Source organism: Grampus griseus (assembly GCF_964374135.1).
Source record: "Grampus griseus genome assembly, chromosome: 10".
In the NCBI taxonomy this organism is placed as follows: domain Eukaryota; kingdom Metazoa; phylum Chordata; class Mammalia; order Artiodactyla; family Delphinidae; genus Grampus; species Grampus griseus.
In genome coordinates, this window is record NC_139004.1 from 67877779 (window position 1) to 67904088 (window position 26310).

At 55.1% G+C, this 26310-nt stretch overlaps 1 protein-coding gene across 2 annotated transcripts in view; it reads right to left on the reverse strand.

Moving 5' to 3' along the window:
• POC1A (POC1 centriolar protein A) overlaps positions 1 to 20353 on the reverse strand; it is a gene marked incomplete at its 5' end in the record, with an annotated part of 75793 nt that extends 55440 nt beyond the window's left edge. Inside the window, 7 exons of one of the 2 annotated variants that reach the window (XM_082664097.1) lie at positions 4795 to 4928; positions 12603 to 12718; positions 14130 to 14237; positions 15616 to 15795; positions 16150 to 16321; positions 17321 to 17405; positions 20132 to 20353. In XM_082664097.1, coding sequence (XP_082520223.1) covers positions 4795 to 4928; positions 12603 to 12718; positions 14130 to 14237; positions 15616 to 15795; positions 16150 to 16321; positions 17321 to 17405; positions 20132 to 20353 — 1017 coding nt within the window. Of the gene's footprint in view, positions 1 to 4794; positions 4929 to 12602; positions 12719 to 14129; positions 14238 to 15615; positions 15796 to 16149; positions 16322 to 17320; positions 17406 to 20131 lie in introns of those variants that run through there. The other variant, XM_082664098.1, reaches the window with a different exon arrangement.
• Between the last annotated feature and the right edge of the window lie 5957 nt (positions 20354 to 26310).

The window sequence follows — 26310 nt, forward strand, 5'->3', positions numbered from 1 at the left end:
TTTCTGGCTGAACAAGATGGAAGAGTGTCCACCATTTTTCTAAACCAGAAACAGGTGAGTACAAGCTGTTCATCCCTGGAAACGTTGGGGTGTTTCCTTAGAAAGCTGGGCATCAGACAAGGCTGTGAACCCTCCCCAACCGAACGTATCCAGCAGGTGGGCTCAGTCAAAGCAGCTGGCAAAGGTGACCGGTGCAGGCTCTTTTCCAGCCCAATCACTGAGAGAGAAATCACCCTGGTGTCCCCAGTGGCGGAGGAAGGAGGACAGTGCACCATATCCAGGCTGGCAGTGCCTGCCTGCTCTGTCCACTCTCCACCCGGATGGGCAGATCTGTCTGGAAGCAGAGGGCTACCCAACGTCTCAGCCCCAACAGGCTCCTCAGCCTGTCCCACCCCCCTGCCCTGGCAAAGGTGCCAGTGTCTGCTCGGCTTGAGTTTGGAAACCTGCCGTCCCTGCACAGCAGGGGTAGCAGGGCGGTGAGGGGCCAGGGCCCGTGTGGGGTTGGAGCCAGCAAAGGGCCTGCTCAACTCTCTGGCCTGTTCCCCAAATCACCTGGAGACATCCACCCTGTGGAAGCCTCTGAAGAGCCACACGAGCCCCAGCTGCAGCCGAGGAGCTGTTTCTGGGGTACAGCACACGTGGCGTCAAGCTCCCACGGGGCAGGAGCCTCACTCAGCCGCCAGCCACACCCCCTGAATGGCCCTTTGTGGCTCAGAGTCCCAAAGCCAGGACTGCAGGGGAGAAGCACCAGAATCCTTCAGGCTCACGATAAACTTGTAACTGCCGTCCAGCCCCAGCCCCACAGGTAAGCCGGCCTCACATGGGCCGATGGAAGTGTGACCAATCACATGCACGCCAGAGAACCACCAAACTGCCGGCATGGTCAGACTCCTGGGGGCACAAGCGGTCCTCAGTGCCAGCACGTGGGCCCAGCCCAGGAGACCCAGGCCACACTGGGTGATCCTGATCTCAGCTTTGCACTTGGCACGTGCCTGTCCTGGTGCCCCTATGCCTTTAGGAAACAATGAGAGACTTTTGGCCTCAACTCGGGCAAGAGAGCTTCTACCCAACAGCATGGCCTCCCCTGACCCTTCCTCACTTTTCCCCCAGTGGGGCTGGCTCAGGCCGGCCCTCTCACAGAACACGGAGACACTTCCCTGCCACACACAGAGCCCCCTCTCCTGCTCAAGGTCTGGCTCCCCGCAGCACCAGCTCCCTGTGGCAGGCTCCTCTCGGCTGGCCTCTGACCCCTGGCCTGCACTATCTCTTCTCATAAGCGTGGACCTGGAGGCCTGAAGGGGTGGCTGCTCCACGTGGCAGAACAACTCAATAGCCCTCCCTCTACGGCTCCCTCGGGGCTATGCCTGAGGGCGGTTACAAGGAGGTCCTCCAAGTCCAAACCAAAGCTTCCTGGGGATCCCTCTCCTGCTGGACCAGAACGCCATCACCTAGCAGCAAGGCTGGAACACAAGAAGCTATGAGGCCCGCTGGCCTCCTACACAGACCAGTGATCTGAAAACAAGAGTGAGATCACAACTTCTAAAAGCCATACATATGAGGTCAACGGGTGTGGTGGAAACTGCAGATGTGGGTACTCATTCCAGGTCAACAACCCTAAGCTGCATGAGACCCCCTACAAGTCCAGATCATTCTCTGGACCTCAGTTCCCCCTCCAGGACTCAAAAGTGCTTTCAAATCTGTCTTCTCATCTGGAGGACAGAATCCCTGGGCATCTGGGACCACTTGGGAGCTGTGGGTGCCACAGGCTTCAGGAAGTGGCTGGTGACAGCTGTGTTTGGTGAGGCCCTCACTACCTCCTGGAACAGAATGTGGAAGCTCAAGTCACCAAGGAGTGCAGCTGTGCATCTTCCTGGAAGGACGGGACAGGGAGGGAACTTCATGAGTGGGGGAGCCTAAAAGGACCAGACACTGCACAGAGCATCTGGGCGGGGCTTCAGCCCACTCCTCAGCCCGTGGTGCAGGCCCTCTCCCTGTGGCTTGGCAGGGGCAATACATCCTCCAAAGGAGTCAATACATCCTCCAAAGGGGTGTCAAAGAACTTCTTCCTGGAGCTGAGCCACTCTGGCCCGACAGCATGTCACAAACCCTCATAGGTCAGGGACATTTTCGGAGCACACTGGCTCCCAGTGACAACACAGGCCCAACTTCCACAGACTTGTCCCCTCGGGGAGAGCAAAGCCGCCCCCGCTCCCGGCCCAGATGTCCGCCCACACTAGGTATCTGGTCCAGCTGGCGGACTGATTTTAACAACTGCCCGTATCAAGGCTGCTCAACCGCACTCTCCTTCCTTAGGAAGCCACCCTTAGCTGACTTTGAATCGCCCCAAACCCAGGGGCAGAGTCAGACCCAACAAGGAGACACAGCAAACCCTGGCAGACTGGGGCACAGAGGGGGGGCTCGGTTTTGCAGCTCCCCTCACACACACACACCACGTACTTGCCCTCCGACATCAGCCCAGAGACCAGACTCTTCAAGACTCTGTGCCCAAAAGAAAGCGCCCTGGAGGCAGAGAGGGCAAAGGAAGTGGGCCAGGTCTGCCCACGTGGCCCGCTGGAGAACCCAGCACTGAGCTGCCACCGGTGAGTGCACGGTGGTCTCACTACAGGTCTTGAGAAAGAGGAGGAGGAGAAAGGGAGAGATCAGCTCTCCAGGAAGAGGAGAGGGGTTAAAGCTAGCATGGGGCTCTGGCCAGCTCCTTCCTCCCAGAATCGGTCTGCGGAACCCCGAGGAAGCCAGGCCCTGGGGCTCCCACACCCTGCACCCCACAGTGGGGCTGTGTTATGGGTACTCCAGGAAGAAGAGCCCCTAAGACCCATGGCACACCAATGCTAAGTTTCTGTATTTGATAGGGACTTTGGGGGGTCGGAACAGAAACAAATGTGAGCCTCGCACTCCAACTCCCACTTTCATCTGAGCGGGGAGAAGCCTACCCTGCTTCACCCAACCCTCCAAGTACAACCCAAGACTCAACCTGCCTCTCCTGGTTTCCTAACACATCTCATGCCACCTCGGCTCTGCTGATGTCCCCAGAGAGTCCCCTGCTTCCCAGGCCATGAGCCCCAGGGGGTGGGACCACGACATCCGTTTCATACCCCTGGTGCCCAGCCTGGTGAGCTGGAAAGCGGATGATGAATGGACAAATGGACAGCAAGATGAACGGAGGTGAGCTCGCTTCTCCTTCTTCCCCCTTCCTCTGGGCACTGCGAGTTTGGTGCCCTGAGGAAGAAGTGATTTCTGAAGCCATTTCCCGTTCTCCACACCCCCAAACCACCGCTGTCTCTCATCCTGTCTCCCACGTTTCCAGGTTCAACAGCAGATAGGCAACTGCGCGGTTTCTCTTGGCCCCTGTCTCACTTCTCTGGGAGAACAATGCCCACAGGTTTCCCATATGTGCTGATGCTGGGCCCGAACACAGGAATGGCCTTTTAGATGCCGCATTCAAGGCTTCTCAGGCTGAGAGGTGAGTCAGCTGTCTAAAGAACGTCCACAAGAAAGGAGAAAGTGCTCGGTGATCACTTGGTATGCACCTGCCCGCACGGTGTTTCTGTGCATTGCTTTTCCTTCATTTTCGTGGGAGCAGGAGAGGTAGCAGCGTTCATGTGGTTTTCAAATGCCCTCTGGGTTATAAGATCCGAAACTGGTTACGTGTGAATCTAAGTAACTACTTGCCAAAGGGCTAACAAAGGTGGCGCCCCCACAGGCTGACAATAGGAGCAGCGATCACGCCAGTGCAATGGCCATACGTGACACCTAGATGTGTCGACACCAGGGGAACAGGCCTGCTGGTCCTGCACACCAGACATTTCTCTGACAGAGGACCAGGGGTCACCATGGGCTGAGGGCAAGCGGCCTCCAGGTCCCAAGGAAGCAGAAGAAAAGGCCCATGCCCCCACTCCAAGCCATGGCCAAGGGCCCTTGTGCTCTGACTCAGATGGCAGTGGGATCCAGAGAGCCCTGGGCTAGAAGCCTCACACCTAGCTGCTGGCCCAAGAGACATGAGCACCCCAGGGCCTCCCTCAGCCCTCAAGAGCCTGTCCCCACTCTCCATCCCATCTGCCCCTGCTCATGGGTGGAGAAGTGGACAAACTGAAATGCTCTGGTCTCTGCACCTGTGACCCACTTGGGTGTGGCGACCACGTCCCAGCAGGAGACAGCTCAGCCATACCCAGGCTGGCTGCAGGGGAGAACCGCAAGCAGTCCACCGCCCACCGGGCCCCGTGCCCAGCTACTGCCCACATAGGGGGCCAGGGCACCGGATGTGTTGGTGAAAGATGCTCAGAGAGAAGGTCTCTCTCCCTCGTTTCAATTCTAGGAATTCCCCCATGAATGTGCAGGGAGATTTCCCTCCTTCACACCTGCCTCTGCAAGACACCTGTTGTTTCTGCCTCCAAAGGGCCCCAGGAGGCCTGATGGCAATTCAGGGCATGAGTTCCAGGGCTCTACTCAACTGCTGGACCAAGTGATGCCTGAGGTCACTGGGGACAGATTCCATTCAGCCCCTGGGAAAAGTCTGTCAACCTTGTCCAGAGGCCTCCGTTCCGACCCCCTACCCAACTGAACCCCTGTACTCCCTTCTCAGCTGCAGCACCAGGCCCAGCACTTCTGCCAGAGGTCACAGGTCTTGTGGGTGGGAAACCTGCTTCTGCACCTCACCCCAATGTGCAGGCTGCGAGGGGACCACAGAACCCCTCCATCGGGCTCCAAGGGAAGGGCCACCTCAAGACAGCGCCTCCCCCCCACTCCATGCTACTCAGCCCAGGCTGACGCCCTCACCTGATGCCCATGGAGCGTGTAGAGCAGCCGGCCCTCCATGAGGTCCAGGATCTTCAGGGTTGAGTCGCTGGAGGCCGTGACCAAGTAGTTTCCCGACGGGTGGAAGGAGAGGGCGTTCACCGCTGCACTGTGCACTGGAGGAAAGACGTCACTCAGATGGGCTGGGAGGCCCACGAAGCCAGAAGAAAGGCCAGAAGGCTCGGCACAGGTCTGGGCCGGGGCGGCCATTGCCCAGAGCTGCTATGAAGAGCCCCACAAGGACCTCCCAGGAGAGCAGCACAAACAAAGGACAGGAGGAGACTCATCCAGAGATGAGGGCAGGCAGCGGGAGATGCAGGGCAGGCGGGAGCACGTGTGGCAAGGCCAGAGAGATCAAGCTATTCCTCCGCTTCTCTCTCCTCACCAAGCAGTCAAGCTAGAGCCGAACAGAGTGCTCAAACATAACGCTCAATCTGTCTCACGTGCTGCTACGTCAGGGAAACCAAATGGAAAAGAAAACCCCTGGGAATGCCAATATGATGCCCCTGCCCTGGGGGAAAGGATGGGCACGGGGGCAGGCAAGAAAACAGCTTAAGACCCGCTCTCAGGAGCCAGTCAGGCCCGGGTTCCAATCCCAGCCTCCTGACTGACCCACCCTGCGACCCTGAACGAGCATCTTCACACACTGAGCCCGTTTCTCCTTCTGTGGCACAGCACCCACAAGTTAGGGTGTTGTAGGCATGCTGCCAGGTGAAGCCTGAGGCCTCTGTACAGAGTGAGCCCTGATGTCCCTTTCCGCTACCCCAGGCATCCCATGCTACTCCAGGTCCTGCCATTTAACCCACTCGACAGCTCAAGCCCATCCACGATTCTTCCCCACTGCTCCAGCCCAAGTCCCACCATCCATGCTGGTGTCCCTCGCTCTCCAAGATCTGGCCACACCAGCCCTGTCAGCTCCCTGGCTGTGGGACCTTCCCAGCCCTTGTTCTCCCTGGCCCGGGAAGACTCTTGCTCGCCTCTTCCCTAGACCCTGCAGCTCACTCACTGCTCAGTCACCTCCTCAGGGAAGGCTCCCCTGACCTCGCCATCAGGGTCACCCCCTTGTGGTCCCTCCTGAAGCACCGTGAGTCTCTTCACAGCAGGGTTTTTACATTTATGTGCAGCTATTTGGTTCCCGGCTGGGTCCCCCATGAGACCATGTGCTCCATCAGGCAGGGGGCTGTGTTGGGTCCTTGGCTCCTGGCTCAGTGCCTGACACTGAGCGGGACTCAAAAAGCAGTTGGTCAGTAGGTGAACTGGACCAGGCAGGCCACATGGGGACATCAACGTAGAGTAGCTGCTGAGGAAGACCCAGGTGCCTTTGTACCCATTAACACAGGCCTCATGAGCAAAACCACAGGGGCTAGGATAACCATGACCCCGCCAAGTCAGAACTGCCACAAACATAAAGGCAAACTCTAAAATCAACCCCTCATCCTGGCACCGTGAGACTGCAAGAACCACTGCTGGACCAGTAAACACACTCACCATGAAACGGCCCTCAGTAGAGCTGACAGAGGTACACGGAGCCCCTCAGACACCAGGTCAGCCGATGTGCAGACATGTCGGGGAGTGTGGATTCACGTTCCCAAGCATACTTAGGGGAGACACTAGGGCTTTACATAATACGATCTTTAGGTCTAAACACTCCCTCTCTCAGCACCAGGAACTCCAAGAGACGGCCTGGAGTGGGGCTGATGGGGTCTCCAGAGCCAGCTCCTGGAGGCGGAGTCCAGAGCCCCACGGCCAGACGCTCTCCCACACTCAGGGCCATGAGGCAGAAGGCGGCACCCTCAGTGTTTACCAGAAATGGGGGCATGGAGAGGAGAGAAAAAAAGCCAGAGCCGACCCCAGCAGAACTGAACAGGCACCGGCCACAAGCAGCAGCAGAAAGAACGTTAGTGGCGCACAGGGTGTGCCCGTGACTCCCCACGTGTGGGGGGCACACCCACGTGTGCAGACCCAGAGGAAGGTGTGGACAGAAGCTCCAGACACAGAGCAGGGGTGCCCTCTGGGGAGGACAGGAATAGGGGGACTTCTAATTATTACTCTACGTACTTCCAGAAAATATTTTTTCAGCATTAGAATATAGTCACTATCATTATACAACTGAGCAAATGATAAAAAGTGAATCCTTCCCTCCCCCCAAACGAGTGTGTCACGCCTGGGGAGGAGACCCAGGCTCTGCAGGCACTTCAGGCTGTGCTTCTATAGGCTGCGAGCTAGTGTGTGCTCCTGAGGGGCTGGCTGTGCTCGCCAAAACGCTGGTTCACACTCACGCTGATGAGTGGGGGTGGGAGACGGGCACAAACACTGCGAGATCCCCCTGAGGAGTCCCGCCCACCTCTGACCCCTCAGCCCACAGTAGGACAGCTTTGAGAGGCAGCTGCCCTCCATCTATCTCACCACGCCCCAATCTCCCCTTGGGCCTCCTTAGATGCTGCTCCTGGCGCATCTGCCTCGCTGAGCCTGGAGAAGGGCGCGCTATTCTTGCTTCTGCAGCTCCTGGCAGCCTGTGCTGGCATGAACGCCCCCCAGCCCCTCCCCGAGACAAAGCTGGCAGGGGACAGCCAGCAGCAGCGTGGATCGGGGGAGGCAAGCTCAGGAAACACAGGGCTTGCCCAGCACCAGCAGGGCGGCAGGGGCAGGGCGTGGTTACCAGCCAGGTTCTCCCACCTGGTTAAGCCCACCCAAGGGAGGGAACCGCCGCCCATCCCCCCAACCGGCCCAGGGAGGGGTGCCCGAGGCCCTGCTCCACTATTAATGGCAGAAATAGCTAAGGCCTCTCGGCTGGGGTAGAAATATCTGGAACCACTTACTCCAAAACAGGGCTCAGCCTGGCAAGCCAGGCTTTTGGGAATGTGCCAGCCCCACCTTTCCCCACTCACTCTCCTGCCTCACCCACCGGCCCCACCAGCCTGGAGCAGCCTCTCTGGCTCTGCCGAGGGTGGGGCTGTACCAGGGAGGCCTCATAGAATCAGCCCTGCATGACAGTCTCCCACGGAGGCCCGGCTGCCGCACGAGGGGGTGAGCCTCCCGTCACGAAGCCCTGAGCAGTGACGGCACACAAACAATCCACTTTTCACCAAGCTCAAAGTTGCAGGCCCTCTGCCTATCTCCATGGCAGACATGGGTGACAGCTGATGGCAGGTTGCCATTTGGGCACGATGTGGGCTACACCCCACCCCCACCGTGACCCCAAAGAAGGGACTCCAGCTCAGGGTCAGAGATGTACCAGCGTCAATGTTCTATAGGTCACCAGGATGCCAGGGAGGGTGGGACTGAGGCCACTGCAGACCCTGCCCCCAAGTACTGGGAACGGGCCACAGCCTGCGGGCAGCAGGTGGCCTAAGGAGAGACCTGGCTATCCACAAGCTGCCCACACAGCTCTGCTTGTAGAACCCTCAGCGAATCTGGCCCACTGCTCAATGGGTTCCAAACTGGCCATGGGGCCCACAGAGACCCACAGGTGTCCAAGGTGCCCAAGCAGGAGGTCTCCTTCTGGGGCAGGCCATGCTAGCGCCGAGCCCCACCACATGCCCACAAGGGGCTCGCTCTGCCACGGTGGCCTCTCACAACGCACAACTGGCATTACTAGTGACACAGTGGCTGTGGGCTCACAAGAGGCTATGGGTTCACACAGTGAAGGTGCCCTGACACCAGCAGCAAAGGACACTCCAAACAGTCATCTCGCGAATGTCGTAGGAACACCCGCTCAGGGATGGTGGGCGAGAGCTGCTGAGTTGGCCAGAGCAGGTGGGACGGTGCACTGCCTCCTGATCAACCCTTTCGGTCTCCAAACGCCAAAAAGGGTGCAGGCCTGTCCTGCTGGTTGCACAGCGGCTTTAAAACCCTCCGTGACCATGTCTGGGGTAGAGAGAGGGTCCAGGGACGTGCTAAGGACCAGTGGACAGAGAAGCTGGGACTCTGAGCTCTAACTGGAGTTTCTGGAGAGAGCCAAGCCAAGCCCTCTTGGGGGCCTCAGGCAAGTAAATGACTAGAATCAACACGGTGAGAGGAAGCCATAGCTTCCCAGCTGCTTGACCTGGGCAAGCCTCATACACCCCATCTGTGAAATGGGGAGTAGCCCCGCCCTGCTGACCACTCAGGCCTGTCCCTGGATAATGAACCCGCACGTGCCTGGAAACCGCAAAGCACATTAAGGGATCCGGGACAGAGCTGCTGCTGCTCAGATGTCTGAACAGTCTTAATGTGGGCTCAGAGCATACAGAGCCGAACCCACCTCCGTGGGGACTGGCACTCGCGGGGCTCCAGTGCCCCACCAACTCCTTGCTGAATTGGGAAATCAGAACTGCTCCCTGCAGTGATAGGCCAGAGCAAGAAACTCCTCGCCTGAGACAAATGGTGCCAGCTGCCTGCTGTAGCCCAGAGTGATGCCAACAACCCAAAATGGGACCAGAAGTGCCCTCCACGGAGCAAGACCATGGCGGCTGGCCACAGGCTGGCTGCGCTTGCTCGCCACACGTTTGCAGTATCATGAACCAACTTCTCTCAGGAGAGCCCAACAGCCTTATGCGCCCAAAGCCCAATCAGGGAAGACACTGGATGTCACTGTCCTTAAACACTTCTCCCTGGGTGTCCTAGGGGTCAGGGACAGAAAACAGCTCAGGTGCCTGCTACTGGGGGGCTGGGAGCCCTACTTGGGCAATCAGCTTCCCAAGAGATCCCCTGGCACCTCTTCTGGGTGGGGGGACAGCTGCTACTCAGGGGCTAGGAGGGTCTCTCAGGTAGAAGGTTCTGCCACGGAGCTCTCTAGGGGAGCTGCTGAGCACACCTGACCAGGTCCCTCCCCAGCAAACAGGGTGAGGGCTGTCCCCCCCAACCAAGGAGCTCAGACCTGCCAGGCTCTCCTTGAGCCCCGGAGGCTGAGCCCAGAGGTGGTGGGATGAGTCTGCTGCCTTGTGAATACCCACCGTGTGCCATGCATTGGGCAGGGAGCTCAGAGGGAACCGGGTTATTTATGGGGTACTCCAGGCCCCCTGAAGCCTCTGGTCTCTATTAGGGGTGGCTTAGGAATAAGATGCTGCAGGCTCGCTGAGTGGCTCTATCACAAGAGGAAAGGACAGCAGCAAAAACAGACTGAAATCTCACTGTGGAGCCTGTCAGCCTCATGCACCTCAGGTCCCCTCAGGACTTGACCTCTGATGCTGTCCGAGTCCACCCCCACCCCTGGGCCCTGCCAGTCACTGATCTCCCACCCCCACCCACTGCCAAGCCTACTCCCCCAGGAATCTCTCCCCAGCACCCTCCACTCTCAACTGCTCTGCATCATGCCGCCCCCTGACCACCCTCTTTAGGAGACCTGCTTTCCTTCAGTCCCCTGGCTCTGCTCTCCTCAGCCCTCCATCCCGGTTTTCTAAGCGGGCTGCCCCTGCTCACTCTGGCTGCTTGTGGACCTTTTTCTTCCACAGCCCCTCAATCACAGGGATGCAGGGTGTGGCCTTCTCACACCCCAGATCCCTAGGCCCAGCTGGCCCCTCCACCCCATAGCATCAGCTTCTGCCTCTATTCAATCTCCAAAACCCACCCCCTGGGCCTGACCCCTGCCCCACTCTGATGCCCAGCTTTCACCCGACATCTGGCATTAACAGCCCACCCACCAGTCACCTAGGCACGTGGCTTCCTATCCAAGCAGGCTCTCAGCACTGCTGTCCTCTCAGATGCCCCTCACCCTTTCACCTGTCCCAGCACTTCCAGCCAGGCTGCATCTTCGGGACCCTGGGCTAGAGCATGGCATTCAAGGCCATCCCCTGCAGGTACCTGTTGCTGCACCTCGCCAACACCAGACCTAGGTTCCTGATCCATCACAGGTGGGCCTGGACTCTCCCAGGGTCACCTGGAGATTCTCTTCACCAGTATCAAGATTTATGTGGTACAAACCATGTACCCAGTAATGTATTGTAATCCTCATGTGGATTCTCCCATCAGATCCTCACAAACCCCATAAGGCAGGCTACCACCAGCCCTTCACAGACAGGAAACAGAGCCCGTACTCCTAACTACTGCTCTGCCTCATCACCTCCCTTCCCGTCTCTCCCTGTGCAAGTCCTCCCTCATGACCCCACACTCAGAGGTGGCCTTCCCGCCCAGCACTCCTCTGCACCTCCCACCTTCTGCCCAGTCAGCTATGCAGATGTACCCAGTCTCCAACTCAGGCCTGGCCCAGAGCAGGAGGAGAAAAGCCTCTGAGTGTGAAGGAGAGGAGGGAGAAGCGTGGTCTCCAAGTAGAGGGCAGACCCTGCTGGGGCTCTGTTCAGGAAGCCTCTGTCTGAAACAGCATCAGTGACAAGCCCCAGGACTCCCTGTTGAGGAAAGAACCATTCTCATGGCTGGCCCCTGCCACCTAGTGGTGGTGTACAGTACTGCAAGCCTGGACCAACTGGGCCCACCTTGCTGGGAGACCAGACCTCCTGACTGAGACTCAGCATCACTGTCATTGTCACTAACACTGTGCCTGGTTCCTGTTTTGTGTGAGGCACTCTGTAAGTTCTTGTCATGGACCAACTCATCACCCTCCCAACATCACCTAAGAAACAGGCCTTATCATTGTGCCAGGGGCCCAGAGAAGTCAAGTAACCTGCTCAAAGTCACACTGCTAAAAATGCTGAAGCTGGGTGCAGAGCCACCCTCCACCATGTGCTTTTCAAGACCAGGATCCACTCCCCCTTCTTGGAAGATCTGTTCCTTCAGTTACCCCAAGAAAGTCCTGGCCTCAAACATCTGAGAATTGGAAGGGCTTGTGGGGGGTGTTAAGGGGAGAGCTCTGAATCCCACGCCCCACACTTTTCTCCAGATATGTCCTTCCCATTTTCAGGTGTGAATTTTGGAAGTGAGCCCATGGACTTGAAACTTAATCCCAAGTCAACAACCACAGTTCTTTACACAATGCCAGCTCTGACTCTCCCTGGTCTCAGCCCTGAGCCCCCAGGCCTGCCCACCCATTCTGCCCCCTGCACAACTCCCAGTTGATGGTGACTCCCTCACCAGCTCCCTTCCCTGGGCCCCATCCCCACAACTGGGGTGACTTAGGACTCTGCCCAGTCATACCTGCTCTGAGGCCAGTTCCATATCCCAGTACCTTCAGCTCTCTCATCGTAAGCTCACCCAAGTCTGCCCCCACTCCCACCTCCCTCCTGCAGCCCAATACCAGCCCACGTAGACAGCCCGCCGCCCTGCCTTCCAAGGGCTATAATTAAATATATATATAAATAAGGGGGCAGAGCACCAGGGCTGGCTTCCAAGCCTGGCCCCCTACCAAGTCGACCCTCCATATGGTTCATGGCTCCACATCTGTGGAGGACACTGTGGAACCAGAGGTGGCCAAGGTCCCACCAACACTGACCTCTTTTGACAGATCTGTCTCCTTCACCATCTCCAGGGCTGTCACCTTGGCCCTGGAGGACAGAGCCTCCATTACAGGGGGAGGTGAGTGGCACGGGCAGCCCCTGAGAAGTGCCCCTCAAGAGGAGCCCTGGCCAGAGCCCCACTGAGAGCCCCCATCTGGACCGCAGTGTGCATGAGGTTCTGCCACCTCGTAAGTGGGCACCAAAGGGCTGGTGGATGCCAGTTAGCACCACGCTCTATCTCCAGGCCAAGGTTCCAGGACAGCCACGCCATAGACTACCCACCCCTGAAGATCCCAACAGACCCAGGACTCCCCCCTAACCCCAAGCCAGCCACAGCTGTCCTCAGGCCCATTTAAGCCCCACAGCCAAGAGCCGGGCACCCGGCGTGGCACAGTCCCACTGCAGCCGCTCGGGGACACTCACACTGATAGTGCTGCAAGAGCCGGTGAGTCCGCACGTCCCACACCTTCACCGTGTTGTCCATGCCGGCGGCGGCGATGCACGTGCCGCTGGGGTGGAAGTCCACGTAGGTGACAAAGCTGGAAAGGGGGCCACCGCATGCTGTAGGAGGTCTGCCCCGGCTCAGAACAGACCCCCAAACATCCAGCACATCCCCATCCCCACACACCTGCTCACACTCTTCCCTCAGCCCAGAATACCTCCCTATTGCCCTGTATCTTTACCAGGCGGCCAAGGGAGAACAAGAAGGAGAGGGTGAGAACAGAGGCTAGCAGTGACCTGAGGGGCACTTACCAGGGAGCAAGTCTCAGCACCAACTTCTAAATGCGAGCAGAGAAAGTGGACTTCAGACCAAAGGTCAGCCAGCTGCTCGGGTGCTTTCAGTTAGAGCTGATGCCCCTACCAGAGCAGGAGGCAGGGCAGGCCCTGCCACCTGAGGCCCAGACATCAAGGGCCAGCAGGGTCCCAGAACCACTGGCTCACCTATTTCTAGAAGACAAGCCAAGGGCCCTCGATATACTCATATGTGACACCCAGGCTGGTATCATGGCCAGTCCTCAGGAGGGACCCTTACCTGGGGCTCCCAGCCTAACAAGGGGCAGACGCTGAGGTTCATCTAGGAACCCAGATTGGGTGGGTCCCTGCTCAAATGCAGGCTCATCCCTCTCAGTGATGCGGCATGATATGAACAGTCACCATCCACTACAAGAACCTGATTAGCCTTTCATTTATAAAGTCATCACCAAGGAGAACATCCTTTTGGGGGTCTGGGTTCAACTTCTTTAGACAGACGTGTCACAATTTTGAGAACTAGAAAGTGAAGGGAAAAGAGAGGCCTCGAGAGTTTCATGCCTTTATCTTTATCTTTATTCCTGTCCTTCCCCTAGGTTCTTCATAAACATTTTTTTTTTTTTTTAGATTCCATATATATGTGTTAGCATACGGTATTTGTTTTTCTCTAAAACACAGACGTAGAGAATGGACTGGAGGACACGGGGAGGGGGAAGGGTAAGTTGGGACAAAGTGAGAGAGTGGCATGGACATATATACACTACCAAATGTAAAACAGCTAGCTAGTGGGAAGCAGCTGCATAGCACAGGGAGATCAGCTCGGTGCTTTGTGACCACCTAGAGGGGTGGGATAGGGAGGGAGGGAGGGAGACGCAAGAGGGAGGAGATATGGGAATATATGTATAGCTGACTCACTTTGTTATAAAGCAGAAACTAAGACACCATTGTAAAGCAATTATACTCCAATAAAGATGTTCAAAAAGAGTTTCGTGCCTTGAGGTTAAGCACTCTTACTGTTTGTGGGGATGGGGATGAGGCAGAAACTTCCACCCACAAGCGAAAAGATACAGAGCCAGGGAGCAGCAGAGACATGGCGGTGGGCCCCAAGTGCTGCCACTGGAGGCCACTAGGGCCTCTTCGAGCCCAGGTCTATGCTTTTCTCGAGCGCCTACAGGTGGAGGACAGGGTCTGGGGACTCACCTGCCGTGCTCACAGTATGAGTGGACACACTCCCGGCTAGTCTTGTCCCACACCTTGACAGTCTTGTCATCACTGGCAGACACGATGAGCCGCCCATCCGGGGAGAACCTGAACCAGGCGGGGCACAAGTCACATCACCAGTCAACAGACATCACGGGCACCACACACCATCTTCCACAGTCACCCTTCCTGAGCTGCCCACCACCTGACCTCAGGAACCCACCTGGGCCACATGCCCTGCTCTGACCCTGAGTGATCCTGGGCAAATGCCTTTCTCTCTGCAAGATGGGTCAGAAGGGTGCCTACCTCCTGGTAAGCAGGTAGGCAGTAGCGTCGCACACGAGGCCCCCAGCACTGCACATGGCAACATGCGTGCTGACTGCTGGTACTTGGCATCATTATCCTGTTCCCAAGTGCCCTGAATCCACATCTAACTCTGAGAATGGGTCAGCAAAACCAACCTGCTAACAAAAAAGGAGTGGAGGTTCTGGGGACCCACCACCAAAGGCCTGGTGTGAGTTTAACACTTGTTTGCTGGCGGGGCCCCTCCTATTCTCAGGAGCCCAATGGTGAGGGCCTCTCAGAGTAATCAGGGAGCTCCCAGGACAGAGGAACGAGGGCCCTGGAGAACAAGTAACTTCATGGGGTCCCCAGAAGAACACAGCTCAACAGTCCCCAACCTCTGACTCCCATGGTTTCCCAGTGTCCCCCAGACACCCCATCCTCTTCCTCCAGGGCACAGAGATTCGACACGTGAGATCTCTGTTGAAAGGAACAGAATAAGCTAGAAGCAGGCACAGCTGTGTCCGCAATTCTTAGACCTTGGTGCTTTGAATCAGCTGGCCCCCATCCCCACGGCACTGGCCCCTACACCAAAGGGAGAACCGGCTTCCAGACCAACCCCTCTCAGAAGCCTGGGCCCCCATCTGGCAGCTCTGAAGCAAAATCAACCTCTGAGGAGCAGAACGTCCTCAGAGGAAAGTAGGCAAGGCTTAGTGCCAGATACTCGGCTTCCAACCCCAGCTCTGCCACTTACTCCCAATGTGCCCCACGGCAAGATACTACACTATTCTGAGCCTCAGTTTCTTCATCTGCAAAATGGCAACAATGCCACCTACTTGCGGGACTGCCATGAGGAGTTAGAAGAAAACGTCTAGTGGTGGTACTGACGTTACCTTGTTGTTGTTGCTATTGCTAATAAGTGGCCCCTGATGACTCACCTTGGGCTGCATCAGCACAGACGTCGGGGTCAGTCGTGGCTGACAACGGACTAACTTACTTGTCGTGCATTAGCTCAGTGAAGCTTGGACAACTTACAATGTGAGAACTATTACTGTTCTTTTTCACACATACGGAAGTTGAGGTTCAGGAAGATAAAGAGTGGCTAATAACTTGTCCAAGGTCATGGTGCTAGCACCTGCCAACTCCTCTGTGCCCTCCAACCCCCGGGGTCCCTCCAGTGGTCTCCAGGTAGGACACTACTCACTTGGCACAGCGGACCCAGTTGATGTGCTGGCTCAGGGAAAACAGGAATTTCTGGCGATGAGTTGACCACACCTTGACTGTCTTGTCGTCGGAGGCTGTCACGAAGGACTGGCCATCGCTGCAGAAATGGATGCTCCTCACTGTGGCCGTGTGTGCACGAAACATGGTTGACTCGCCTTTGCTGCAGGGATGGGTATCCAGAGTCAGGAAACCCATAAACCCATAAGAGCAACAGAAGGGCACATCGAAGCCCTCCCCACCCCTCAGAACCCTCCCAAAGTAAATCCAGGCTTGAGTGCCTCAGTCCCCAAAAAGCGAAGCCAGAGCCTCACCCACGTGCAGGCAGCGTCAGGTGGGATCCCTTCCAGGATGGCTGAGGTCAGCCCAGGATCTCCCTATTGGCCCTGAGGGGAGGGCCCCGACTGAAGCCCCAGCTTCTGATGTTACCTCCTCGGAAGTGGGGCAGATGTCCCACTGTGACCAGTCCAGCACTAGGGCCTAGACTCAGACAAGCCCCTCCAAGTCTTTAACTCACACGTTGGGTACCCAGATGCGGACAGTCTTGTCACGGGAGCCTGAGGCAAGCAGGTGTCCCGAAGGGGAGAAGTTCACACAGGTGACGGTGTCCTTGTGGCCGGCGAAGCGGTAGGCACGTGACTGGGGCTTCATGTGCCACACCATGAGGCATGAGTCCATGGAGCCACTGGCTGAGGAGAGAGCAGATGCCATGACGCTCGGCTCAAGCAGGCCTGGAGCCTCCACCAGGATGCTGGAGACGGGCGGGGGTGGGGTGCGGGCAGCAGGGACAGCCCAGCTCTGCCTTCTCCATGGGGACAGGCCACACCTCCAGTGACTGCTGAGCAGGAGTTCGGAGAGACTAGGGCCTGTCACCACTCCAGGCAGCGGACCCACACAGCAACCAGACCTGGGCTGTAACCAAGGGTCCCGGGTCTCCCCACAGACACACTCTGCAGCTCGAGAGAGCAAGTCCTCGCAAAACTGGGGAGCCAGCTCAATCCAGTGGCCATTTTACCATTAAGAGGACCCATCAGAAGCCTAGCGGAGGTCCCCAGAACAGACCAAAAATGACTTGTTTCCTCTTAATCTCCAGCGTGTATCACGAGACCAGCAGCTTCTGGCAGGGGACCTTGACCATTGGATGAAGGGGGAGTCTCGTCCATAGAAACAAGAAAGCTGCAGCCGTGACAGCTGTGTATGAACCCCCAGGTGGCCAAGGAGGGAGCACTCGGCTGCAGCATAAGGGCAGTGGGGGGAGGGGAGCACCCGGCTCTGCCCCCCATCCTTCTCAGTGGTGGGCGTCTTCAACAAGGAGGTGTGCCCATGGTACTGTGGACAACAGAATCAATAAAGACCCAAGGAAAAAGCCACTGTTTAGGGCTCATTCTGCAGGCCAGGCCTGAGAGATGGATGGGGTGTGCACGGAAAAGCCCAGAGCCGGGTCCTAACCTCAAAGGCTGTGTGACCTTAGCAAGGCCCCCAACCTTTCTGAGCCTCACACTCCACATGCAGAATGGAGCTCATAAAGCCTAGCGCCCAGAGAGCAGGCCGGCTGAAGCAGGAGGTAGGTCTAGACAAAGCACCTGGGTCCTCACTGTGCCCTGCTCCCCCCATGCCACACCTCCCAGGTAGAAACGTGACCTTCTCAGCTCATAACCTAGTGCCTAGAATAAGATGCCTCTTCTTACCCAGCTGCTTCGTGTTGAGGCTGAAGTCCACACAGGTAACTGCATCCCGGTGGCCCTTAAAATGCCTCTCCAGCGAGGGGTCCTCCTGAGGGAGAGCCAGGGTCAAATATGTGAAGCCAAGATGAGGAAGGGGCTTCCCCAGGGCCAAGACTGTTCCTATAACAGCCAGCAGCATTTAAAAATGCTCAAGGCATGGGCTTCCCTGGTGGCGCAGTGGTTGAGAGTCCGCCTGCCGATGCAGGGGACACGGGTTTGTGCCCCGGTCCGGGAAGATCCCACATGCTGCGGAGCGGCTGGGCCCATGAGCCATGGCCGCTGAGCCTGCGCGTCCGGAGCCTGTGCTCTGCAACGGGAGAGGCCGCGTACAGCAAAAAAAAAAAAAAAAAAATGCTCAAGGCATGATCTTGTATATAGAAAATCCTAAGGAATCACTAAAAAATCTATTAGAACTAATAAACAAGTTCAGCAAGCTTACAGGATACAAAATCAATATACAAAAATCAAGTACACCAACAATGAACAATGTGAAAAATAAAAGTATGATAACAATTCCATTTATGATACATAAAAAAGAACAAAATACTTAGGAATAACTTAACAAAAGAAGTGCAAGACATATGAGAACTAAAAAACATCATTGAAAGAAGTATAGAAAGACCTAGATAAATGGAAAGACATCCCATGTTCATAGTTTGGAAAACTTAATATTGTTAAGATGAAATACTCCTCAAATTGATCTACAGAGTGAACAGAATCCCTTTCAAAATCTCAGATGCCTTTTTTTTTGCAGAAATTGACAAGCTCATCCTAAAATTCACATAAAATGTAAAACAGCCAGAATAGAAAACAATGTTTAAAAATAAAAACAAAAACCAGTCACTGCAGAAAGCAATTTGGTAGTTCTGCAAAAAGTTAAGCACAGAGTTATCAAATGATCCAGCTATTGTAGGTAAATACCCATAAGAGTTGAAAGCATTTTCACACAAAAACTTGTACACAAATGTTCATAGCAGGATTATTCATAATGGCCCAAAAGTGGACAAACCTTAATGTTCATCAACAGACAAATGGATAAACAAAATGTGGTATATCCATACAACAGAATATTATTCCGTCATAAAAAGGAATGAACTACTGACACATGCTACAACACAGATAAACCTTGAAAACATTATGCTAAGTGAAAAAAGCCAGACACCAAAGGCCACATTTTGTCTGATTCTATTTATATGAAATGTCCAGAATAGGCAAATCTATAAAGATAGAAAATAGATTAGTGGTTGACAGGGACTGGGTGGGGGCGGCGGAGGGGGGGCAGTCACGAAGAAGGGGAGCAACTTCTTAATGGGTATGGGTTTCTCTTTGGGGTGACAAAAATGTTCTGGAAATAGACAGTGATGGTTACACAATATTGTGAGTGTACTAAAAACCACTGAATTTTACACTTCAAAAGGGTGAATTTTATGGTATGTGAATAATATTTCAATAAAGTTATTTTTCGAAAGACCCAAGAGAAAATGGGGACTTTCAGCACCCCCATCTCAGGAATCAGATCCTATACCTTCAGTCCCACTGCGGACCAGCCAGTGAACCCAAAGGTCAGCCCTGAATAAGCCCCCAGTGGCTTTACGACCATCTCCACTCCACCCAACATCAGAGAAGCAGTAGCTTAGGAAGACATGGAGATAATATTCCAGAGATTCTCTCCATCCAACAGCAATTCATGTTGAAGAGTTATAGGCCAGCCATGCAGACATCTCCCCCTACTCCAAACATCTTAAACCTCAAAGAAGCATTTTGGGGGCACCAGGGAGCCCAGCAAAGCCTCCTCTTGAGGAAAAACAGCCTTGGGGCAGAACAAGGACTGCAGGGAGCTGTAACCAGAACAAAGGCTCCCGTGGCCCCTTGCCCAGCTCCACCCCCCAACACACCAGCCTGAGTCCTCCTTTCAACAAGAGAAGGAATGGCAGCTGGAGGAGGGCAGAGAACTGAGCAGAAACTGCTCCACCTGAACTTGTTGGAAGAATAAGGGTAAAATAGTGCACCCTCTAGAGGCAAGTTCAGATCCGCCCCTAACCAGGGGACGCCTGAAATCTCCCAACACCCTCTCTTCCAATCCCACAGGCTTATTGGTTCCTCATCTCCCCCAAAGGTGGTTTATATATTGGGGTGGGGGGTCAAACACCACTAGAGATCAAAAGTCCTAGTTCCTAGTCTGAGCCCTCTGCTCACATGCCCAGACACCCAAGGAAGCCAACAGGCCACCACCCAGCGTCCTTGACTTTCAACCCAGCCAGAGGACCAGGCAGGTTCAGGTTTAAAACAACCTCTCAAAAAGAGAGGCTTTGGAGTGCTCCCCTCTGGCCTCACGAAGAACCTGGGACTCAGAGAGGGCAGTCTGGCCCAGGTCACACTGCAGGCCTGGGCCGTCCCGGGCATCCCGGGGGCCTGCTGTTCCCACACGTCGGAACAGGGTGCACCCTCAACAAACCCCCATTCAGCCATCCACTGCTCAGGATAAGGAGACAGAAGCCAGAGAGGCCCGGCGCTGGCCCCAGGTCACACCTCCAGTCGGGCCATACAAGTGTCTCCCCCGCTAGGGGTAGATGCAAATCCTGGGGGCAGAGGCTGGTTTCTTAGCCCCGTTAGCCCGAACAGAGCCTGGCTCGCAGGAGGCGTTCACCAGGTGCCCGTACTCAAGTGCCCCCTGCACAGACGGTAAACTGGGGCCAGAGAAGACCGGCTTGGAACCCTCCGTCCGGCTAGGCGGGGAGACTAAAGTCCGGGCGGCCGCAGCTGGCAGGAACTTACCAGGCAGGGTGCGGCCATGGCGGGTCCAGGGGCGCCCAAGGCGCCAGAGAAGCCCGAAGAAGCAGCGGCTGCAGTTTCGTCCCGTTCAGTTTCCGCGCCCCCAACCGCCGCCAATAGCAACGCGGGTCGCTTCGCCTCGCCCCGCCCACCGCGGTTAAAGGAGACGCGGCGCCTCGGCTTTTTGCCCCCCGACTGGAAGGAGAGCTGTATGGCCGGCTCCATGGTCTCTGCGTCCAGCGCCCCCAGGCCAGGCAGCCTACAGACGGCGTCGCCAAAGGCCTCTGTCCACCGTCACTCATTCCCCCTGAGAAATTAAAAAGTCCAGGATGAGAGGTTCGCCCCACCGACCCGTAGCCGGGCTAACGAGACGGCGAGCACAGCCTTCTGGGAAATGCAGTTCCAAGACGCCCTCATCCTTGTGTCTGGAGGAAAGTGGGACTACATTTCCCAGGATGCCATGAGGGCGGGGCCGTGAATAACCCGAAGTGAATGCTTTAAGGATCCCGGAAGTGGAGATGCTTAAAGCGTTCTCTTTGGGTTAATCGTGGCTCGTTGTGATTGAGTCCTCTTCAAGCGCCCGCGAGGCCGGCTTTTCTCTCAGTACCCCATTAAAAGCCAATTATTCACCCTTCGGGAATTCTTTAAGTAGTTCGCTCTTCCGAACGCGCTTAAAACAGGTGTCGATTTAAAAGAACACTAGTCACTCGGAATCACACCCTTGGAGTGGAGAGGCCTGGGTTATATTCTCAGTTCTTGCCCTGATTCGCTGCGTGACCTCGGGAAAAATAACCCTGCTCTGTGGACCTCAGTTTCCCCATTTGTGACATGAGAGGGTGTGACGCAGCCTGGCCCTCTCAGGACCCTCAGCCCTGAGCAGCCGTTATAAATTACAAGTTTAAAAGAGGAGACAATCCAAGGGCCTGGCCGCCAGAGGTCGTCCTTGCTCACTTTCTTGGGTCTCTAGACCTTCTCGCTCGACCGCCCACCCCACCCACCCCCGCCGTCGCCACAGCACGCACACGGGCGCGCACACACACACACACACACACACACACACACACACACACACACACACACACACACACACACACACACACACACACACACACACACACACACACACACACACACACACACACACACACACCTACCTCACTCTGGGCATCTTCCCAACCTGGACCTGATCTGGACTGGACATTTGTCAAGATTTGGGAACCTTGTGTCACCTCTCTGGTTAAGTGTGGATTGGCCATACTTCAACACTGATTAAGATTTGGCCAGGCCCTGAGGTTTCTCAGGACATCCTGAAACCTAAGATGGTGTGTCCCTAGACCTGTAAACCAGAGCCCAATTCAGTGAACTCAGAGACTGGCAGTGGGGGGGAGTGAGTCTCTTCTTTGGACCTGGAAGGTTTGGGGCCAGACCCAAGAAATAGACACATTTAATCCCATCTTCACTGTGGTTTGGCTTAAAACTGGTTCCTGTATGTTAGAAATTGTCAGGCTCACATAACTTATACAATATGAAATTCCACTTAAAACATGTATAGTATCGCTTACACACACCCGAAATTGTTCAGCACTGTTCAAATGACAATTTTCAAGCCTTCCCACCAATGTTTGCATCTTATTCAGCTATTCTCTTGCCTACTGGACAAACATTTAAAGTGAAAACATTAAGGAAGAAAAAAATTTAAATACAGAAAAATATATCTATTACACATAAGGGTTCAATCATTCTTGTTGTTGGGTGGTGTTTTTGGTTTTGTTTTGTTTTGTTGTCAATTTTAGCTATAGAACACCCATGGTTTACAGGAGTTCATAATCTACATAACTAAATTTATGAAACCCTTCTGTAAAATGATTTTCAAATGTCAGGTCTGCTCAAAGCGAGAGGCACTGGAAGATTTTACTCATCCTTGCTGGTCTTTCTAGATCCCACTGTCTGCTATCCTTACCCCTCAGGGAGGAGCAGTTGGGGATGCCCCACTCCCTCTTGCTCATTTACTCGCCATAAGAACGCAGAGTTCAGCTCTGCCAAAACCACATAGACAACCTAGGATACAACACTGGCACAGCCTGCATAAACCAAGATTGGTGCCTCCATGTTCTGATGGAGCAGTCCCCACCCCATGCCACCTCGACCAGATTGAACTCCATTTCTGACTGGGGCCTCCATGGGAGGGGGGAACACTCAGTGCTGGAAGAGCTTTAATACTGGGGGGCTCCATGTTGAGGCGGCTCAAAGAGAGCTTCTTTTCCAAGCCCCCCTATGGCAGAGATGTCTCTATCCTGGTACAAAGCCCACGCTCAGGGCCCCCTGTGAGGGCCTCTCACCCTGTCATCACTCCCAGACTCCCTGCCCAAGGGCCACATGTCCCCTCCTAGGGCTGAGGTGAGCCAAAAGAGACTGCTCATAGATGGAGCTCTGGTACCAGGTCTCCCTGTTGTGGGAGTGACCCCTGCAGGGTGACCCTCTCCAGGAAGACCCATTGTAATTCTGGGCCTCAGGAGAACCCGCTGTGAAATTAGCGTGCCCCTGCAGGTCAGCCTTCTATATGGTAGGTCCACCCCAAAGTGGGGAGAGGTCCCGTGGAGCCCCAAGCCTTCAACCTCGCCTAGTCCTGCTCCTCCATCCCATAGCAGTGGCCAGTCTGAGTAAGCATCCAGCTTGGGCCTGTCCTTGCATGTTGCAAACAGTGGGTAGCATGACTAAAGTTGCCATAGCAATTCCTGGGACAGTGATGTCAAGGGTCCCAGGAGTCCCTGGGACCAGTTTCCAGAAAGACAGAGAGCTGGCCAGTAGCCACATTCCACACCATCCACTGAAGTCAGATAGGGACGCCTCTGGGTACTTCAACCCACCTCCCATAAGCATGACAGGCAAGATGCATGGCCTCTCTCCCACAGCCTCAAGCAAGCCCGTGAGAGATGCTGGGCCTCCTTTTCACACTGTCCAGAGAGACGGGAAGGGGCCAGGGCAGCCCAACTGTGGTAAGAGAGGGAATTCCACAAAACTGAGCCCCACCCCCCAACCTTGGCTCTGCACACATGGGCTGGAAGCGGGATGCAGACACTCACAAAAAGTCTGAATTCAATTTGAACCGTTTAGAGAAACCTTTCCAGTAGACAATGCAAACAGGGCTTCGGAGCAGTTCTCAGCCCTGGCTGCCATTCAGAACCTCTGCAGGTGGGGCCAGGCACCAACGTTTCTTAAAAGCTCTCCAGGTGAGTCTAGTGCACAGCCAAGGCTGAGAACAGCCCCTCTAGATCAGTGTGACCGAGAGAACTTTCTGTGACGATGGAAATGTTCTGTAATCACACTGACCACCTGGTCACATGTGACTATCCAGCACTTGAAATGTGGCTACCGTGCCTAAGGAACAGAATTTTAAATTTTATCCAATTTTAATTAATTGAAATGTAAACAGCCATATGTGGCTAGTGGCTACCGTATTGGACTGCACAGCCCTAGGCTATGGACTGGCTCTGTGGCCCTGGGCAAGTCATGGAGCCTCTAGGACTTCAGTCTCCTGGTGAGGCCGGTAAGGAACTCAGTGTCCTGTCCACAGTAGCCAGAGCAAATCTTGGTCCCCATGTCCCACTGCCCACCTGAGGGGTGTTTGGTGACACCAGCCCAAACCCAGGGAAATCGGTCAAGCTAGAAGAATGCAGGCCACAGCTCCTCAGGCCCCCTAGCAGATTTTGCTGGCTGCCCCCAGAGCATTTGGGGTGGGAAGATAGGGCCAGGTACCAATGAAACCAGAGGATAATCAGATTTCCCTCCTCCAGGGAGCCCTGAATTGTGGTGTGGTGAACCAGCCTGGAATAGTGCCAGCTATAAAATAACTGATGATTTTCATTTACCAAAGGTCACTGTACACCAAAAGCCATGTGAAGGTTTAGCTACAACCCCAGGAGTAGTACAATATTATGCCCATTTTACTGATGGGGAAACTGATGCACAGTTACTAAATGGGGAGCCAGGATTCGAACCCAAGTCTGTCTGTCTGCACAGTCTGAACCGTTAATCCTAACAAATACAGGAAGAAGAACTAAGAATCCTTAAATAGTTCAGGGCCCGGTAAAACTTAAGAGGGCCTCAAGACTTTACCCCCAATAGTAGGGATGGAGGCCGAAACAGTCCCAAGGCAGTGAACCCCACATTAGAAAGTCCTTTGTTGTCTCATATTTTATCTTAAACTGTCAGGAAGTTTAGCATCTACTCTTCTTTTCAATATCTTTTTAATATCAAATTAATGTTTTAATGATGGACCAGTTAATACCAAGTCACACTGATATTCAGGAAGATGCCCCAGTTTATCCTGTGGTTTTATGACCTGCCCCCATCCTCAGTTTGAGAAGCAGGGCCATAGAAGGGTCATTCAGCCGTTTATCAAAGGGAGTGGGACTGCCAAGACCAGGACCACAGGGGTCCTAGGGCACAGGGTTTCCAGAGTCTAGGTGCAGCTGGTTTAAATACCAATTCCCAGACCAGCCATAGAGTCTGACTCCATGGATCTGGGTGGGGCTGGGAGCCCACATTTATAACAAGCCCCTGGGATTGCGACATGGTGGTCCCAGGACCTGATAAAGAAACCCTGGGCACCATAGTGCCTGGACAGCTCCATCCTACCCTCGAGGAGCCAGGTGACTGTCACTCAGCTACGATGCCTTGGCCAGGGACCCAGACTCGACAAGTCCTAGCTCTGACCCCAACCTGCTCTGTGATCCCATCTCAGGTCTCAGGTTCCCCATGGGTACAACAAGGACATCCATAGGTGACCTCTAGGGCACTTCTGGCCTCAATGGGTGGATGTGGTCAGCTGGAAGAGGAAGGGCTGGAGGCAATCGTAAGCAAGGCCCCTTGGTCTCCCTTCCTCATCATGCCACATTGGCCTCCCTCATGCTCAGACCCTCCTGAGGGCCTTTGCGCTGGCTGTTCCCTCTGTCTGGCTGCTCTTCCCCCAGCTCATCGCTTTGCTCACTCACGGTCTTTCGGGCCTTGGCCTGGACATCATCCCTTCAGAGACACCTCTGCTGGCCCCACCCCAGACACTCCTCATTCCTCCATCCCCTTCACTGCTTATATGCTGGAGCTTTCTCATCTATCTCCTCTGGGCTATGAGCTCTGTGCAAGCAGGGACCACACCCTGCTGATCACAGGGGGGTCCTGGGCACTCAGCCCTGGCTTGGCACCAGAAAAACTCACCAAACTTGTGTGACAGTTCAATCCCTGGAACCACCACTGGGCCTGAGGAACACCAGGAAATCCTTCCCAAGGTCCCCAGTGATGCTGGGACTCAGGGAGGGGCTTGCTATGGGGTCAGGAGCAGACAATTCTATTCCACAAGCATCTGTGGAATGCCAGCTGCGTGCCCCACCCTGTTCTGGGGTCCCCAGGCATTATGGAGGGTCATGGGGGAGGCAGGTGATGAACCAGAGCCTCTGCTCCAGGAAAACCAGAGAGGGAAAGGGCCACCAAGCAGGCTGAGCCCTCTGTGTGTCCTTCCAGGTGTTCTGGCTCAGCACTGATGGTGTCCCTCTGTTGGCAGGATTGGGGGGCTTCCAGGAGAAGGCGCATGTGGGGATTTGAAGTAGAAGCAGAATGGGGTTTTCTTGTGAGGATCCAACTGCTTTCAGAGGGAGGGTCCTGTCAGTTCATTCGGGTCCCCTCTCAAGAGCATATGGAATGGATGAAGGTGTGTGACTCTGTGTCTGTGTATGCCCACGTGTGCCTCTGAGTGCTTGTAGGTGATTGTGTGTCTGTGGCACATGTGTGCATGCCTATGGGAGATACTTGACGTGTGTACCTGTGCCTGTGTATCTTGGTTCGGGTTCCTCCAGAAGCTGAGAGAGGATTCAAGTTTAATTCATTTATTTGGGAGGTGACTCTAGAAAACACCAGTAGGGAGTGGGAGTGGGAGACAAAGGATGGAGAGCATGCAGTGAAGGGCATTATTAAGCAAGTTACCACCTCAGGTGACCAGAGCCCAAGGTCGCTGGAGAGCCTGTGACCCAATACAGAATGTGCCTCAGGGTCATCTCACCTGAGGTGAGGGAGTCGAGGGTTTATCCACCCACACTCGACAGCCTGGCATTTCCAGCCAGTCCTACACCAGGCCTAGGGTCTTCTGGGGCAAAGAAAGCCCTCAGCACAGGGTCTCTGGTACTGGCAGT